This window comes from Emydura macquarii, unplaced genomic scaffold (genome assembly GCF_026122565.2).
Source record: "Emydura macquarii macquarii isolate MOO-44397 ecotype Brisbane River unplaced genomic scaffold, CSIRO-AGI_Emac_v2 contig_499, whole genome shotgun sequence".
Lineage (NCBI taxonomy): Eukaryota > Metazoa > Chordata > Testudines > Chelidae > Emydura > Emydura macquarii.
Window position 1 is genome coordinate 15,856,723 of NW_027130636.1, and position 17,646 is coordinate 15,874,368.

General features: G+C 38.9%; 1 protein-coding gene across 1 annotated transcript in view; it reads right to left on the reverse strand.

Annotated features, from left to right (window-relative positions):
• Positions 1-17,646, reverse strand: part of FARP2 (FERM, ARH/RhoGEF and pleckstrin domain protein 2) — a 158,021-nt gene that overhangs the window by 38,610 nt on the left and 101,765 nt on the right. The window contains exons 12-14 of the mRNA XM_067539002.1: positions 17,170-17,227; positions 16,321-16,576; positions 890-1,068 (exon numbers count right to left, since the gene is read on the reverse strand). Coding sequence (XP_067395103.1) covers positions 890-1,068; positions 16,321-16,576; positions 17,170-17,227 — 493 coding nt within the window. The remainder of the gene's footprint in view (positions 1-889; positions 1,069-16,320; positions 16,577-17,169; positions 17,228-17,646) is intronic.

Genomic DNA, 17,646 nt, shown 5'->3' on the forward strand with positions numbered 1-17,646 from the left:
GAAGTCTCCATTTTCCAAGTATTCATAAATAGCCTGTAAAAGTTTACTGTGAAACTTAAGATCTCAATACCGGGTAAGATTCATTTTCAGAAATTGTTTTCAAATGGAAATTGAATCTTTAGAATTCTCAGAAGTTGACCATACTTAAAACGAATTAGCAATAAAAATTTGCCCCAAAGCTTAAAATGGTCTGTAAATGAGTTTCAATCCAAAGGGAATGCAAATTGTTGAGATACTACACTTTCGAAAAATGAGGCATGTGTGAGAAAAACAGAAAGATTGAGTGCCACTGTAATATTTACACACACACACACACACACACACACACACACACACACCCCAATTGTTTTATTTCCTTTTATATGTGATGTGCCTGTCATAAAATTAAGTGCAGCTCAATATTTAAAAAGACAAAGTAATTGTTAGTTGATACAATGTCAAAAACAATGCACTCACCAACCCACAAAAGTAACTGACAGCTCCCCACTGTAACCTCTCCTTCTGATAAAGCCTTAGTAGTTTTTGCCACATGCCCTGTAGGTTAACAAATTTTAACTCTGTGGCCCGGTCTACCCTAGGAAATTAAATCATGTTAGAACAAATTTTTAACTAACACGATGTTAAGCACTTAGTGTAGACAAGGACTATTTGATAAGTCGACAATGTTAAATACAATAGCAGTCAGCATAGGAATGTTAAGCAACCATATTTCCACTAAATTTTCATTGTAGGAGCTGCAAACACTAACACTATCTGTATTTGTATGAGTACAAAAGAATACTGTTAATAATAATGAAGAATATACAATGAATAGCATCAGAATCCCCACTGTAAGTCAATACACACCCCTGCCTCATTGCTTACATTCTCTGTAGTGCAATTACCTTACCTTACGTTTTACTTCGTCTTCCTCTTCTACCCTGGCACTGCCAACATCGCTTAGGACAGGGCTCAGAAGAGGAGACAAACCCTGGCCAGCTGGGTTCAAATTCACCTGAAATTTGGGGTTCAAGCTCAGTGGACTCTTCAGTGTGAAGGAAGAGAGCTGAGGGTGGTCCATTGAGAGACCTAGAATTGGAACAGGAAGGGAAGGTGGATTGGGAAATGAGAAAAGATATGTTATGACAATGGTTTGTCTCAAAAAGCCCACTTGCCTACTATCATGTAAACATTATTAGTCAATAACTATAGTCTTAACATTACTTCAAAAAATGTCAAAGAAACTGACACAAATGTTTTCAAGCAGATTGAAATCTCTTGGTATAATGGAGTGATCTATACAATTTAGCTATTAGCTGTCAGTTAGGCATAGCTTGAGCTATTGAATAGCAACTGGATAGAGACTAATAAAATGACTCAGTTTTCACTTATTGTGCTAACTAGCGATCACCACGGATTACTTTTACAGAAAGTACATTTTTACAATATCCTTCTTTTTTAAATTAGAATTCTCTTTTGCCACAGAGAGAAGCTAGGCCATATGCTACTGTAGTAGTATTCCTTCAGCAAACAATCAAATGTCTAGAAAGCAGGGAGCAAAGGGAGAAGGGGGCAGAAGGAATGGAAAAATATTTCATGCATTCAGAATGTGTGGAATATCTGATCTCAGAATCTGTGTTTGTGGGGGTGGGAAATATATTGCTAGACACACAGGGACCACATACTGTATTCCCTTTTTGGCTCTCTAAATCCACAAAATTTGTTAAATATTTGACCTACATATTTTAGTGGCCTCAACAAATGAAACTGATCTTTTAACATTGCGTCAGACAGAATTTTTAGCTCAGTGGAAGAGAATCTTGTTGCATTCTTCAGTAATTCAAACGGTATGGATAATAGAGGGAGCAAAAAAAACTAGACAAAGAGGTTTTGCTCTAATAGATTTATTTTGTAGGGGCAAGGAAATAAGATAGGAACATCTGTTATTCCAATTATCATGACCACACTTTTTCAGACAAGGTAAAATGTTTTTGTTTTCCTAAGCCCTCCCGCTGATAAGGACTCAGACTCCATAGGAGTAGACCTTTGAACCAGTACTAAGCACTTATGTAATGCTTTTTTTCCACCCTCAAAGTGCTCTACAAACATTAACCTATGCTTGCAACACCCCACTGTGGTATGTAAGTGTTATTATTCCTGCTTTACAGATGGGAAACAGGGGGCTAAGTAACTTGCCCAAGGCCATATACCGAATCAGTGACAGTCAAAGATTAGAACTCAGGAGTTTTCCTTTTCCTGAGACTTGTGTTCAGTCCATTAGACCAACTGCCTCAGACTACTACTGGAATAACGTGCTGACCTCCAAAGACACAGCTCAATCACTCTTCTGAAACTTGCTTGAACTTACAGAATGTTCTCTATCTTTCTCTTTATAAACCCTTTATTTTCAGCATGTAGTCTATATAAAACAGATTACGGATTGACACCACTTAATGCTCCTTTCCGCACTGCCACTCCAAAATCCACTTTGTTATATCTCAGCACATACTGTGACCTTTGTTATATCCAACTCTAGCTCTTCTCTTCCTGTAGTCAAACTCCACATTACATGCGTTAAAAATATCAGTCCACAGGAATAAGACTGTAAATGAGACACCCAGTATCTTTTAACAAAAATAAAAAGAAGCAGAGATTAACTGGTGGAGGAGAGCCAGTTATGAGCTTTCTGATTCACTATTGGCAGGAGATAATTGCTGTTTGTTTGGCTCAGGAAGCAAAACCACTTCATTGCGTGGCTACAGCATGACAAGGATGAGGAAGCAACTGCATATTTTCACATTGACAAATGCAGGAAACTAAACACCACTGTACTTGGTCACCTGGAAGAGATTCAGATTATCAAGGCTGTAAGGTTAACTATTAACACTCTTCAGCAAAATCATTATGGAGTGCATTTTGTTTCTGCCTGTGTATTTTCTCATTTCTGTTGCTTTTAGTATCTACCAGACCTACAATACAGGAAAGTTCCAATAGCTAACATTTGTTTTATATATGAGACTTGCAGCAGGGAAAGTAGTTTACTGGAAGTTTGCCTTTATATATGAGTGAAGGAAGTTAAAATGAGATGGAAAATAATTACCTTTTTTAACATTAAAAAAGTGTCACAAAAGTGCCATAAAATGATAGACTTCCTATGTACTCAGAAGTTAGCACTGAGGAGTTGTAACTGTTCCAAATGTTGTGGCCTTGACTGCTTCTCAATAGAAGCAATAATATTTAGAAACAAGGGGAGAATAGGGTGTAATTTTCTGCAGCCTATTTCAAATGAGCTATTCCTGTATTGACTCATGTTACCAGCTGAAAATGTGGGGAGAAACCCAGGAAATTCATCTAAGTAGATGTTTGTTCTTTCTTATCTGACTTCAAGTACTATTTTTTCTTGAAATCAATGTAATATTATGAAAATCAGGGGCATATTCAACTAATGAAGTCTGAAAATATATACATTCAAAAATGTAGAGTACCTGGTGTTTTCTTTCCAGTTTGAGTTTTAGAAAAGGGATAAAAATAGATAAAAATGCAATATATTTTTTACACTGTTCTTCTAGGCAGGGACCATTCTCCTTTGTGTCCTTGTGCACTGCTGAGGTCTCTTATCATGTTTGTGTCACTGGGATACAAGTAATTTTATTCATGCAACAATTGCAGTTTTAGAACATATAGGATCAGACTAATGGCGAATTCATGAAAGGGACAGTAGCAACCTATTAAGGACCCCAATCGTCTCTTTTCCAGAAAGGATGGTAAAATTTCACACAGCACCCAAACTTTTTAGGAACTTTTAAAATTTGAAATATGACTTTAAAGGTTTTATACGAATGCACATATCACCTCTTACAGTCAGCAAAAAGGGTTTAAATGCATTACAAATGCAGATTTAAATTTCCATTCTCTTAGAAACCTATTAGAAATGTATTGTGTACATCTTCCTACAGTAGCAATGGGGAAATCCTCTCCCAAGTTGTGGAGTGGCTCCTTAGCTCCTTCTGGTGGAGGGATGGAAATGGAAGAATCCAAGCAGTAGTTCAGGAAGTTCCCAGTTTTTTCAATGGCTGTTTAATATAGAAACCTCCTAAATAGCTATAAGTAGGTGGCAGTAAGATCAAAGTGTTTGCCTGGTTTTTGTTCTGGACAGATGATGACTCACTGAAAAATAGCAGACACCCTCCATGGATACAAAAAGATAATTACTTTCCTTAAGGAAGGCAAGTTTTGGTATCTAAACAGGTTGGCAGACCCTCTTTAATCTTTTACATTAAGCCAGAATACATGAGACTAAGAATGAGCTTGTCAGCTTGGCCAAGTAGTGTATTCAGGGTTCCAGTAGTTACTACTTCCCTGAACTGCTAGGAATGTATCCCTCTGTCCAGGGGAATCTTGGGAGTGAAGGTAGGGAGAATGGGAGGCAAAGATCTGGAAAGTTGCTACATGACGAAGAACCAAGTGCTCATTCAATCAGAAGTGTCTGGAATGAAGGGGGTAGGGGTGCGCCTAGAGGCACATGGTTCTAAGTCTCAGGCACAAATTTGTTAAATCAGCAGAAAATTGCTTCTGGCTCAGCATTAGGGACAACAGCAGGAGGCCACACTAGGGAGAGTTCACCACTGTACTGGTTAGGTTTAAAGACCAACGCAAAACTGACAATGATGCACGACAACAAATTTCTGTAAATCTCATTTGTTTCCCTCTTGTGCTATCAACTAGATTGCCACTTTCTTTTTTATTGGAATATGCATATTCCATATAGTTTGAACTGGAAAATCATCAGGTGATATTACTTCTTAAAATCCCCGGAATTTAGAGCAAAGGGCTGTGTTTATTGAGATGTAATAAAATGCTAAAAGATATTCACATACATTTTAAGCCACATCAAGTTAATGTTATAGCTATGAAATAAACGAAAAAAAAATCAAATTCATAGTAGTTAAGAAGGAAAATATTATGTATGTCTTCCAAAACCTATGCAACAGCATGGAAAAAGCAAGATGGAAGTATTTGAACGTACATACAATACACAAAAGGCTGTTTAAAGTGTGGTTCTTTTCTTAAAAGTAACTGTGCAAAAATGGCACTCAATGGATCTGTTTTCTGTGTGTATTCAGAACCATTTGCTGACATTAATGACAAAAATATATTTATATTTTTTTCCCCTCTGGTCAGCCATATAGAGCTTCTACAGCTTTCAGGGGATGAGCTCAGTTCTATTTCTTCTCACATCAGAATTAAGAAAGTTCTAGTTATCATGGCCAAATTCTACCCTGGATTACAAATGTGTATCCCCGTGGAAAAGAATGAGGTTGTTCAAGTCGGAGAGTAGTAGAACTTGGCCTGTAGAATTACTACTGATAACACACAAGACAAAAAGAACACAGCTCAGCTTCCAGGCCTGTAAACTCAGGCTGGGGTCTGGTAGGTCAAAGTCTTTTGACATGCAAGAAGAGCTCATTTAATTTAGAGTTACTGAGACCCAATGTAGATGGAACCTACGATGCCATTTTACAATTATTATTCAGAGTAGCTCCCCACTCTAAGATCCCAAACTAAAAAATAAATTACAAATAAATATATTTTAAAACCATATTTTTGAATGTGTTTTGACATGGAAATAAAAATCAAGGAATAATTTGGGATCTGTAGATTTGGGATGTGTAGATTACACTCTGAAGACATTCTACACTTGAAGACATTACTAACACCTAAAGTAATGTAAGGAAAGCAGTGAAGGCAGGTTGTTTAACTGCTGAGGTGTTAGCAAGGTCATCAGTTGCTGCAGAGGAAACACTTAACTCAAGATTTGGCAAACAAATATCCTTTTCAATTCACCATTAAAAGGCAGTGCACCACTGTGTCTACATCAGCGTTTCTCAGCCTTTTTGATAACTGGCTTGCCACCTTCCTAAACCGTATGAGGGAGATCTCAGGGACGGGCACCGGTTCACGGACCGGTCATTGAGAAACACTGGTCTAAACCACCAGCGAACATGTCACGCTATGCTTTCCCTTTAACTATTCATTGCTTATTTTTGCCTCTTTTCATTCCACTAATAGGATATTAATGTGATTTTTACATGTGAATTTCTTTTAAGAAATATACTACATGGAATAAAGTTTCACTTTGCACCATTAGGATCTGATCCAACAGCCACTGAAAGACACTCACTGACTTCAGAGGAGCTTTGGCTCAATCCCTGAACAGAGAAGTATTATTTGAACAGTGACACCATTATGCTAAGAGCACATTTTTCTACACATTATATGACATCATCTTGGAAAATGTTCCTTATCCTAGATATTTCAAAATACTGTTTTCACTTAAAAACAACAACGCAAACAAACAAAAAGACCATAATCTGAATTTATTCTCTGCAAAACTGTTCTTCGAAAGAATTAAAAAATATTTGGGCTATAGAGGCATAAACTATGCCTTTTCTTTTGCTTCTACAATTTTTAGTTAATAGATTTTCCCCTCTTTTTTCACACACTTTGGCTTCAATCCAATATAGCACTTTAAATGCAGATATGACTTAATGGAACTACTCACATGCTAAAAGTTTTGCACATGCTTAAGTATTTTACTGGAAGGGCCTTATTTTGTTTTAAATATTCTGTCTTAATTTTACAGGTTATGACTAGAATGTGAATTTACTGATTTTCAAATTTCTACGAAAGCATCTTGCATTTGTCATCATATATTAGTATCATATGTAGCATATATTAAAAACCTTTATGAAATGTTATATTAATATTGTATAATATTTACTTCTGCATAACACAGATTAGTCTAAAGTGGGGCCCAGCTTATTCAACATGAGCATACATGGCTGCTGTGTTTGCATCCAGTGATTTGCAGGATTGGGGCCTAACTTATGAAACTCAGAAACAGCTACGTGTTGCAATGAAAATAGTGGTTCAAATTCAGATATTGTAACAACATAATATGACTTTGGGTCTAATATCTTTTTATGTTGGATCACACTCTTTTGGTGCGAAATCAGAAGCATCCATCTTAATTCTTCTTGACTGCTAAGAAAACAATGCAACAGTTTTTTACATCTAAGCAGTTCAAGTATGGAAAGCGATTCTACTATTCAGAAAGCTTTAAAAACCAGGATAAATTGTAAGGGAAAAAAACCAAATCCAACTCACCTCACTCATGTAACTAGCTGCACTTATTTCAAAGGGACTACCCTGCACAAGAAAGGCCAGCAAGATGTAGCTGTATATTAAGTATGGAGTTCTGGAGGTGAACATGTAACAGAAAATGTGAATACATGACCTACTTGTCGCCATGCATTAGGCTTATAATCATTGATGGCTTGTTATAAGAAGTTCCTATAGAGCAGATCACCTAAGAGAGACCGAACCACAAGTAACAGGAAAATGTCTCTGACAGAAATGATGCTTTTAGGATGAAATCTGAACATTTATTCTCATCTGTACTCCATAATAAAGGGGTTCAAACAAAATAGTAACTTGATCACTATTTGCCTGAGCTCCGCTATCCTCCCAAATGCCTACAAGAAGAAAACTAAGCTGGGAAATCTCATAATAAAGCTCCTGGAAGTCTTAGCCTAGGAGAAGCAATATTTAATCTATTTGAAACACAAGCGTACAGAAAAATAAAAGCTAAAAAGCCCATTTTGTCATTCATATCATAGGTTTCCTCATTTTATTGTATAAACAATTAAAAAGTTTCGAATAAGTACAAATCTGTAGGTTTATAATCAGCAATTTCAACAGAAAATAAAGATGTAAAAACTCTCAGAAATAATCCAACAAAAACGTTTACTGTATAAAAAAAAGATCAATTTCCAAAAGATCAATATATTAAGAAATTCCAGCCCCCTCTGTGTTGTTAATGTAAAGTTTTTCTGCAAAGATTAGCACCTATTGAACTTGGGATCACTTCAGGCTAAGGCACAAGTAGTTTTGTGAGCTGAACGTACAATATAGCTGCACATTCTGGTGATAGGGCTTTGCACAGTCTTACCAATGTTTAGAACTCTGCCACAAACAGTATTACTAACTGAAGTCAGAGCTCTGGACACTGAAGCTCTGGTGGACTATTGTGATTTCCATAGAATTTACAGTAATAACGTTCCACAGGTTACAAGTCTTAGTTTTAATTATTTGAGAAGCAGGGCAGATTCAAAACCCATTAAATTATTCTTCACTTAGTGGATTAATCTTCTAATAACCCACAGACGGGTAGTGAATTAAATGCACTTTATGATACACATTTGGAGCTGTACAAGTATTGCAATATTGATATATGTAGCATATATGTATACTCAGACATATATACATAGTGTTTGTGATGAGTTCAAGATCAAAATGGCTACAGTGCAGATGATGACTATGAGAGTTTGCACTGAGAATTGTGCTATATACCTATTCAGTCCATTAATATCTGATAATTAAGACTTAGCATCCTTTGCAAAATGACAATAATAGGAATGACTTACCGACAGGTTTGCACTAAAACAACATTAAAGTAATTAACAGGATTTTTTTTTGTTACTGTTTCCCCACAATCTTATCAAGATTTGCAATAAACAAAACGAAACAAAAAACCAACACCACCTAATATGACAGGATAAAGGAGTTCAATGCTTGTTTTATACAGTAACTCTGAGGTTACTGCACTTTAAAGTGAAACTTGATTGATTTTCTATCTATTTCCTACTTTACACTAATGAATAATTTCTGGGAAATATACTAAATGTTGCTTTAATAACTAATGATTATTTTAAAATGACAAAGTATACACCACAACACACTAATACAAGTGTAGTAAACTTTACTAAGGCTTAACTGGATGGCTGTTTGATCACAGAATGTTTAGTGACCCGTGTTTTGTAAGTTAAATGAACTCCAGTAACTATACATACCAAGACTAAAATGCTCTCTTACGGTACTTGACATTTGGTGAAAAATACATTCTTAAGTGATGAGTGAGTGTAAATATATATACACAGGAATATAGGTACAGATTAGTTTTTGGAGCTGTAAGAAGTGTGACAGCCATTTAAAAAAAAAAGTTTCTGTTGCACTGTGAAGTGCAGTCAAACATCTTATCTCTACATGATAGACCTAAGCCCGTTAGTTTAATTGTAGGATATAGCTACAGCTCTGAAGAGTCACTATTATTTATGTCTATGCTATAAATGCATTCGTATATATACAAATGCCTGATTAAACATTTAGCTGTTGCTAACTCAGGGTCCCATGCCACGGAGGGGTGAAAGGTGAAGGAATGTAAGGCCCAAATCCCACAGAGGAAGGAGAGCAGTGTTTCTGTGGCATGCTCCCCTTCACTTAATGAAGGTTGTGCAAGTCTGAGGATATGGAGTGTGGGACAGAATAGTATAGTGGAATGTGTGTAGGTGAATAGCTGCTTTTCGCATCACGTTCTTCTTGGCTATTGGCCTACCTGAGGTGAAACCTGCAGAGTAGTTAATGATGGTTGACCAGCATGGATGAATGGACTATAAAATGGACAAAGAACTGGCTACAGCACAGGGCTCAACGAGTAGTGATCACGAGTAGTGATCAATGGCTCCAAGTCTAGCTGGCAGCCGGTCACAAGCGGAGTGCCCCAGGGGTCGGTCCTGGGGCCGTTTTTGTTCAACATCTTCATTAATGATCTGGAGGATGGGGTGGATTGCACCCTCAGCAAGTTTGCAGATGACACTAAGCTGGGGGGAGTGGTAGATACCCTGGAAGGTAGGGATTGGATACAGTGTGACTTAGACAAACTGGAGGATTGGGCCAAAAAAAATCTGATGAGCTTCAACAAGGACAAATGTAGAGTCCTGCACTTAGGACGGAAGAATCCCATGCACAGTTACAGACTGGGGACCGACGAGCTAGGCAGCAGTTCTGCAGAAAAGGACCTGGGGGTAACAGTGGATAAGAAGCTGGATATGAGTCAACAGTGTGCCCTGGTTGCCAAGAAGGATAATAGCATATTGGGCTGCATTAATAGGAGCATTGCCAACAGATTGTGGGAAGTGATTATTCCCCTCTATTCGGCATTGGTGAGGCCGCATTTGGAGTATTGTGTCCAGTTTTGGGTCCCCCACTACAAAAAGGATGTGGACAAGTTGGAGAGAGTCCAGCGGAGGGCAACAAAAATGATTAGGGGGCTGGAGCACAAGACTTAGGTGGAGAGGCTGAGGGAACTAGGCTTGTTTAGTCTGCAAAAGAGAAGAATGAGGGGGATTTGATAGCAGCCTTTAACTACCTGAAAGGGGGTTCCAGGGAGGATGGAGCTAGGCTGTTCTCAGTGGTGGCAGATGACAGAACATGGAGCAATGGTCTCAAGTTGCAGTGGGGGAGATCTAGGTTGGACATTAGGAAAAAGTTTTTCACGAGGAGGGTGGTGAAGCACTGGAATGGGTTACCTAGGGAGGTAGTGGAATCTCCATCTTTGGAGGTTTTGAAGCTGCGGCTTGACAAAGCCCTGGCTGGGATTATTTAGCTGAGATTAGTCCTGCTTTGAGCAGGGGGTTGGACTAGATGACCTACTGAGGTCCCTTCCAACTCTATGATTCTGTGAAGTCCCTTCCATGCCTTGCATTCATGAGATCAGAAAGCACCCTCAGAAGTGATACTGCGAGGAATTACCATGGAAAGACTGCTAACCTTTGGCTTGCCACTACCCAAGTCTGAGCAAATTGGGCTTGTGTACAGGTCTCCCACCACAATTCTTCAAAAACCTCCCTCTTCAGGGGAACTTGCATAGGAGACACCACAAGGATCATCTTCTGAAGTCTCCCATGTAATTTCCCCCGCCCCTTCTTAGTGTAAAACCTGGTGACCATAAATTATTTTCATACTCAGATACTCCTTCAACTCCAAAGGCCACAGCTCTCTATGTAGATATCGAGCACCTTTTAAATTGGGTAACACACTATTAATTTTTTTAAAGAATAACTTTTATGCTCAGATTAAAAAAAATTAAATACTGACTATTATGTTTTAATAATACTGGAGTTGTGAAAAACTGAAAACAAAATTGAAAAGCTGCCAGCCTCCTAATTCAGGATGTTATGCATAGCTATTGAAGTACACACTACCCTATATCACAAACAGTTCACAGGTTTCCTGCACTATCATGGTAAAACAGCTTAAGTGGAAAATTGACAGCCTGCCTTCTCACTTTCTTCCTGTGCTCATCCAACAGAGACACCTCAATGGGGAGAAGAGCAGGTGTGGCAGGATGCTGTGAAAGCTGCCAGGGAAAAGAAATAGCTAGCTCCTGCAGCAACAATGGGTTAAGCTGGAACTGACACCTAGACTGCTGAAGGGCACTGAACCCAATCATCTCTCTAGAAGATGACTGTATCTTTGCACCACCCATGAGGCCATTTCTGAGGGTCTATCTTTTCCCTAGGAATAGATCAGCAAGATTAAGTGAATCTAAAGCCTGACCATCTGTAGGAAATGCTACAAAACATTCTTCTTTGACAAAGCCTGTCACAAGACACTACAATACTAACATCGCCTTTCTAGCTGCCCCCAAAAACAAAACACAAAAATCCCCAAGATTAACAAAAATTAAATAGACAAACATACAATCCTATCCCAAGCAGAGTTTGTATACCCTACAAAGGGAAAAGAACCAGAGACTTTAAAATTCAATTGGGACTTCCTACTGCTAATTGATTTTACATGGAAGGCATTCAGATACTAGGATGACGGGCAGCACAGTATACAACCTTAAGAGAAATATCTCCCACTCCCACCACCAACAGCACAGGGCTCTGAAGTCCCTCCATCAGTCTGCAAGCCAACATGTACGTTTTGGCTCCCTGGACACCTCACAGTATTTAGGTCAGCATTAGAAGAGTGTTTCCCCACTCTGCCTCCCACCATCCCTGCTTCCTGGAGGAGAATATAAAAGGAGAAATACCTGTTGCCCACTCTAGTGTGCTATCTTAGCAGCTGGATGTTGCCTTTTAGCTCTACTGTGTGTTATGGTTTTGATCACCACGTCCTTATCAGAGTATTCCCAACCCCTGTCTTCAGAAAGAAAGTGGAGTCAGATGCTGTGGGAGGAAAAAACTTACCTGCAGTTATGCTTCACTAAAAATATTAGCTGAATGGATTCATATTTTTGGCCAAAAAATTTGACTACCTGTCTCATGCTAGAAGCCAAAGAATCAAGAGCTGAAATCCAGTCATTATGGTATCTTTAGAGAATGAAGCATGAGTTTAAATTAAAGCATTTTTTTTGTTTGTTTAACCCCGCCGCCCCCCCCCCCGGGGTTTGTAATTGCTATCAAAAGATACACAGCATTGCAGAGTGCAGATAGGGGTAGAAAAGTTTACAACTACACTTTAAAACTAACTACATTTCACGAAAAAAATATCAGTGAGCTTTCATATAGGATTAGAAAGAGCTTTTTCAAAGCTCTTCTGAGAAGTTGGAGCAGAACTTTGTGGGATTTTTTTAAAAACACAGACTCAGTCAATCCTTACGAAAGCCCTTGTGATACAAAGTCCTGCATATAGGCAGAAGACAATTTTTAACCTTTATTATCTTGGAGTTTTTTAAAAGCATCAAAAAATTGTCCCTGCCCATGTCACCATCCAAAGGCTTGCCTGCCACTCTCCAGCCCCTAAAAGATAGTTCTTCAATTACAGCCTTTTCCAAGTTACATAATGGAAAAATAAACTAATTATAACATGACCAGCACCAGCTCGATGAGACATCAAAAGAACAAAAACTTTGTCACAATCAAAGATCTCTTCCAGCTGCTTATTTACTGATGCCATATACCACATTCATGACATGTCCATAAGTAGAAATCAAGTCAAACACAGAATTAGAATCTAGATTCAACAAGAGGCAAATGATTAACATACAGCCCTAAAAGAGAGAGAGAGAGAGAGAAAAACTGCCATTTAAGGAAACAGAACAGACACAAACACTTGAAAATTAGCACAGCTAATACTTCACCATATGGCAGGGGTGGTCAAACTGCGGCTTGGGAGCCACATGTGGCTCTTTTACAGTTAAACTGCAGCTGGCGGAGCCCTCTACACACACACCCCATTCTCCGCCTACCAGGCTAGGGTGGAGAGTTCGGGGCTTCAGCCCCGTGGTAGCGTGGTGGGACTTGGGGCTTCTGTCCCGTAGGAGGAACTTGCCAGGGCTCAGGGCTTCTGCCCCACAGGGCATGCCTGCCAGGCCTTCAGCACTGCAGGATGGGAGGTCTCCGGGGTTCTCCCCATGGGAGGCACCTGCTGGGGTTCGGGGCTTCAGCAGACGTGCCCCACGGGCCAGGAATCCCGATCCCTGGCAGGCCTGCCCCGCCCCGCAGAGCAGAAGCCCACAGCCCAGCCACAGAGCTGAAGCCCTAAGGCCCGACAGGCGCACCCCGGCTCTCAAACTTCTGAAGATTGTTATATGCGACTCAGAGAGTCAGTAAGTTTGACCACCCCTGCCATATGGTATTATAGGTAAGCTTTGATTATCTAATGCAATCAGTATAGGCAAACTCCTGACACCTTTTATCGCAACAGTAAAGATTCCACTCAAACCCAATGAGTGGAATGAGTACACATACTGAATGTTTTAAGGAATGATTGTGTCTGTAGAAGCAACAGTTAGAATAGACTACAAACAAGAAAAAAAAAGTGAATGAGGGGCAAATCACCCCATTAAGTTTTATTGCACACTGAAAGGACTTTCCTTGTAGTTTCATTAGGATTCCTTAAGATATTTTTAAGTGGCCTACCATGTACGAAGGTTCCTTTTTAATACATCAGTCCCATACACAGAAACCTCATATGGAGCAACATTAATGGTGAGCACACAATATGAATAAATTAATTATGCTCATGTGCCCTGTTTATTTTAGAGGGAATCCAAAGAAGTGATATTGCACTTTTATCCCTTTTAGGAAAGACATGGGGTTCAGAATCTGGACCACAGGGAATGTAAACCAAATTGCCTACAAGGTGATGCTTTTGACCCCAAGCCTGCTAAAGAAATATTTTCTATTTTAAATTTGTTTCTTGCACAAGGCCCTCAAAATTTTGCATCTCAGAATTCCAGCCCCTATCAAGAATATCTATTGGGTGGACTGAGAGCAAGTAAATTTGATAATCTCCACCATCACTAATGTAATGAATCAGTACAGTGGATGTGATCAGTGAAATCTATATTTACACCTTTTCAATTACACCTTCAATATGAATCATGTTACAGATGAAGTCTCCAGCCATAAAGTCACCTCGCTAAAAATGCCTATGAAAGCAGTGAAGATGAAACAGGGGCGGATAGTACCCTTTTTTTTTTTTTTTTAAATTACACCAGGTCTTCATTTCCCTGAAAAGAGCCATCTAATTTCAATGGTGTTCTACTGAATACAGTGCAGAGTTTAAATTGAAGATAGCTATTGCCAGATTTATCTTTTAGCATTTTTCCCAGACCAAACAAGCTTTATTGCCTTAATTTAATTAAGTTGTAGCCATTTTTCTGCAGGGCAATTGATTAAATAAAGACACAAAAGATAAGAAAATTCAATAAGGAGTTAAGTGCCTTTATAATCTATACCTCCAAGTTGCTACAAAACAGCAGGAAAGTTGTTCATTTCTGGACAGTTACTGATCACAATGTGCCTTCAAGTTCAACCATTTTTTTCAGGGGTAGATTAAGGAATGCCCTGCATGCATTTGCGCCTATACAAATGCTCCTCTTCTAAATTGCCATCTAAGATTTTGATTCTTTTGAAGCATATAGAAGATTTTTGTTGCATAAATTTGACATTTTAATAAGTATCTTCACAGTTGTTTAGATTCTCCACCTTAGTCTCAAAAACCAGTGCAGACTCTTACTGCATTGCAGGACCACAGCCTATGTCTTGGATGTGGCCTATTAACAACTGACTGGCAAGTGACATCATCCCATGAAGCTGTCACCGAAAGAGCACCCCAGAACAAATCTGACATACAAACATGCTTCCAAGAAAGTAAGCTATAAAAGGACTCTAATTTGTCTTAATTCTGGTTGGCCCAACTGACTATACTAATCCTTTCTGAAATTTGCTCAATTTAGCATTTTGCATAAATCACAGCTTGTTATAGATTATTCTGGATACGCATATTTCAATCTAATGCGATATCAAAGCTGAGATACTTCAAGGAAAAATAAAGAGGCAGAGCGAGACAGAAATCAACTATGTTATGTAAAAATAAATCCAGCCACTGACATAAAATAATTTTCCAGCTCAAAAATGATTTACATTATACCTCTGTACTGAAACCTAGTTCTGAGCAGCATAGCTGGATACATCAAAAATCAAAGTGCCAGTCAATGATTGATGTGTGTTTTTCCTGTTTGGTCTTCTTGGGCAAGATTCTTTACATTATTTTGAAAATCAAAAGTGAAGTTCTCACCAGCTGCCTGAGCAAAGGGGTTGCTGAAAAAGAGGTTTACATCGAGTGGATCTGCACTTTCTGAATCCCAGGGGTCTGTATCTGTACTGCTAGAGTCTTCTGTAGTGGTAGGTGGATAGCTTAGCTGCTCCAACTGGTCAACTATGTCAGTGAACTGAAAGGCTGAGCTGGATTCAGAGCGAACCGAGTAGGCTGGGAAGTTCACCATAGAACTAGCTTCAGAATGATTAGCAGAGCTATACGTGTGAAAGGATGATGTACCATTCAGTGGCAAATTATTGAGGGAACTGCTTTCAGAACGGTTGTTTATGAGTGAACTGGTGTCAGAAGGACTCAAAAGGCTTTGCATTCTGCTTGCTTGTGCTTTAACCTCAAACAATTCTGACGTATCTGATGGTCTCCCATTCCCATTGAAATCACTCCCTTCTTCAAATTCAAACTCATCTTCCATGTTCATATCTACGGCTTCTGTGGAGTACCTGTCAGGGCTTGATTGAGAAGACACCATGTTTTGCTGAAGAACATCTTTAGTTAGTTTAGTTGAATCTGATGCATGCCTAGATAAATCAGACCCAATTAGGTCGAAGGCACCGTACACATATGAAAATGCCTCAGATCCCCCAGCAAAAAAGGAGATTTCTGCTGGGTCATCATCAATAAATTCTTCTGAAACCTGTAGCTGGGAGTTTGTCAGTGTGAAAAGAGGGGCACCCCTACCGCAATACTGATGCTCTTTATCAGCAATGAAAACACCTGTGGTAAAGTCATCCTCATCATTGTCATTGTCATTTTTACAAATAACCCTGCTCTCCTTGCTATCCCTCTCTATTTCTGGATGTGAACCACAACTACTCTCAACACCAGGACAAGTGGGGCTGCAGTTTCCTGCAACATTACAAAACCCAACACCTTGGAATGACTGGAGTATGGGAGATCCAGGCTGCTGTGCTATTTTCTTCACAGTTTCTTCAGCTGGTGTTGCAGTACTCTTTTCTGTTGTTGGGCTCCTTGCATATGGTGCTTTGGGGTCCAAGAAGAAATGATTAGTCTCTGTAGAGATGGGGGGGTCAATAGTGGTAGTGGATGATGTATGAACTGAATGGAAGGAGGCAGATACTGAGGCATGGGACCCAGGAGCTCCTAAGCCCTCAGTAAATGAGACACTCTGAAGAGGGAAAAAACATAATAGGTTAAAAAAAATGTTTTTATTATGCACAGAAACACTACTACTTCTGGTAGCTGACTTAGCAAGAGTATGTACTAGAAAGAGATACCTTTTCTGCAAATATTGCTTCATATACAGAAAAAAAACCCAAATCTCCAGAAAGATATAAAAACTCACCTTTTATAACTTTTGATGATCTAATATCAAATTACTCCCATAAATTTTAAACCTTCTGCTAACAGAGCAAAGAAGGAAATGCCCATCAGGGGATTAGAGGGAATTCACAAAACATTTAGGGCCAAACCCTGAAGGGCTTGCTTAGATGCCACTTCTTTTGCTTGTATGACAGAGGCATTTGATCTGAGACACAGGAATAGGACTGAGTATCTCATGGAATAAGTCTGAACATTTCTTTTCAACTATGTGAAGTGTGAAGCAGCAGGCATTAAAATTAGCACCACAGGAAAAAAAATTATGCACAGACAAAGATTAAACAGTGAAAATGATTCTGGATCAGCAAGACAATGTAATTAACTTTCCTTACGCTGACAGCTGGCTTTCTGTCTTAATATTTAGAATGCTGCAGGACTAACCTGTTTTGGCACATCTGTGTTCAAAGTGTGAGCAGACACTCGAGCTTTGCTGTGCCTCCTGCAAGAGAGAGCATGTTGTGAGGAACTAAGAAAATCAATCAATCAGTCTTTCTCCTCCCCTACCCAACTTCACCTATTCTACCCACCCACAGAAAAGACTAAAAAGATGTGATATCCCTCTAAATGAAGGTACAGCAAAGACATAAAATATCTGTCAATTACTACAAAACACAGAAACAAGAAAATTACAGAAAACAGACAAACTAGATTCAGACCATTCATGTCTTCAAAGGCGAACTCAAAAGCAACAAGGGCGTGGGAAAATAGAAGAATGAGGCAGCATAAAGGTTTCTACTCTTTTAAAAAAAATATCCTCTTCTTATCAAAGCACACAAATATCCATAAATTAATATGGTGTCAAACAGAGAGCAAGTCAATCCATGTGCAACACTTATGCAAAGTACATTGTTAATTAAC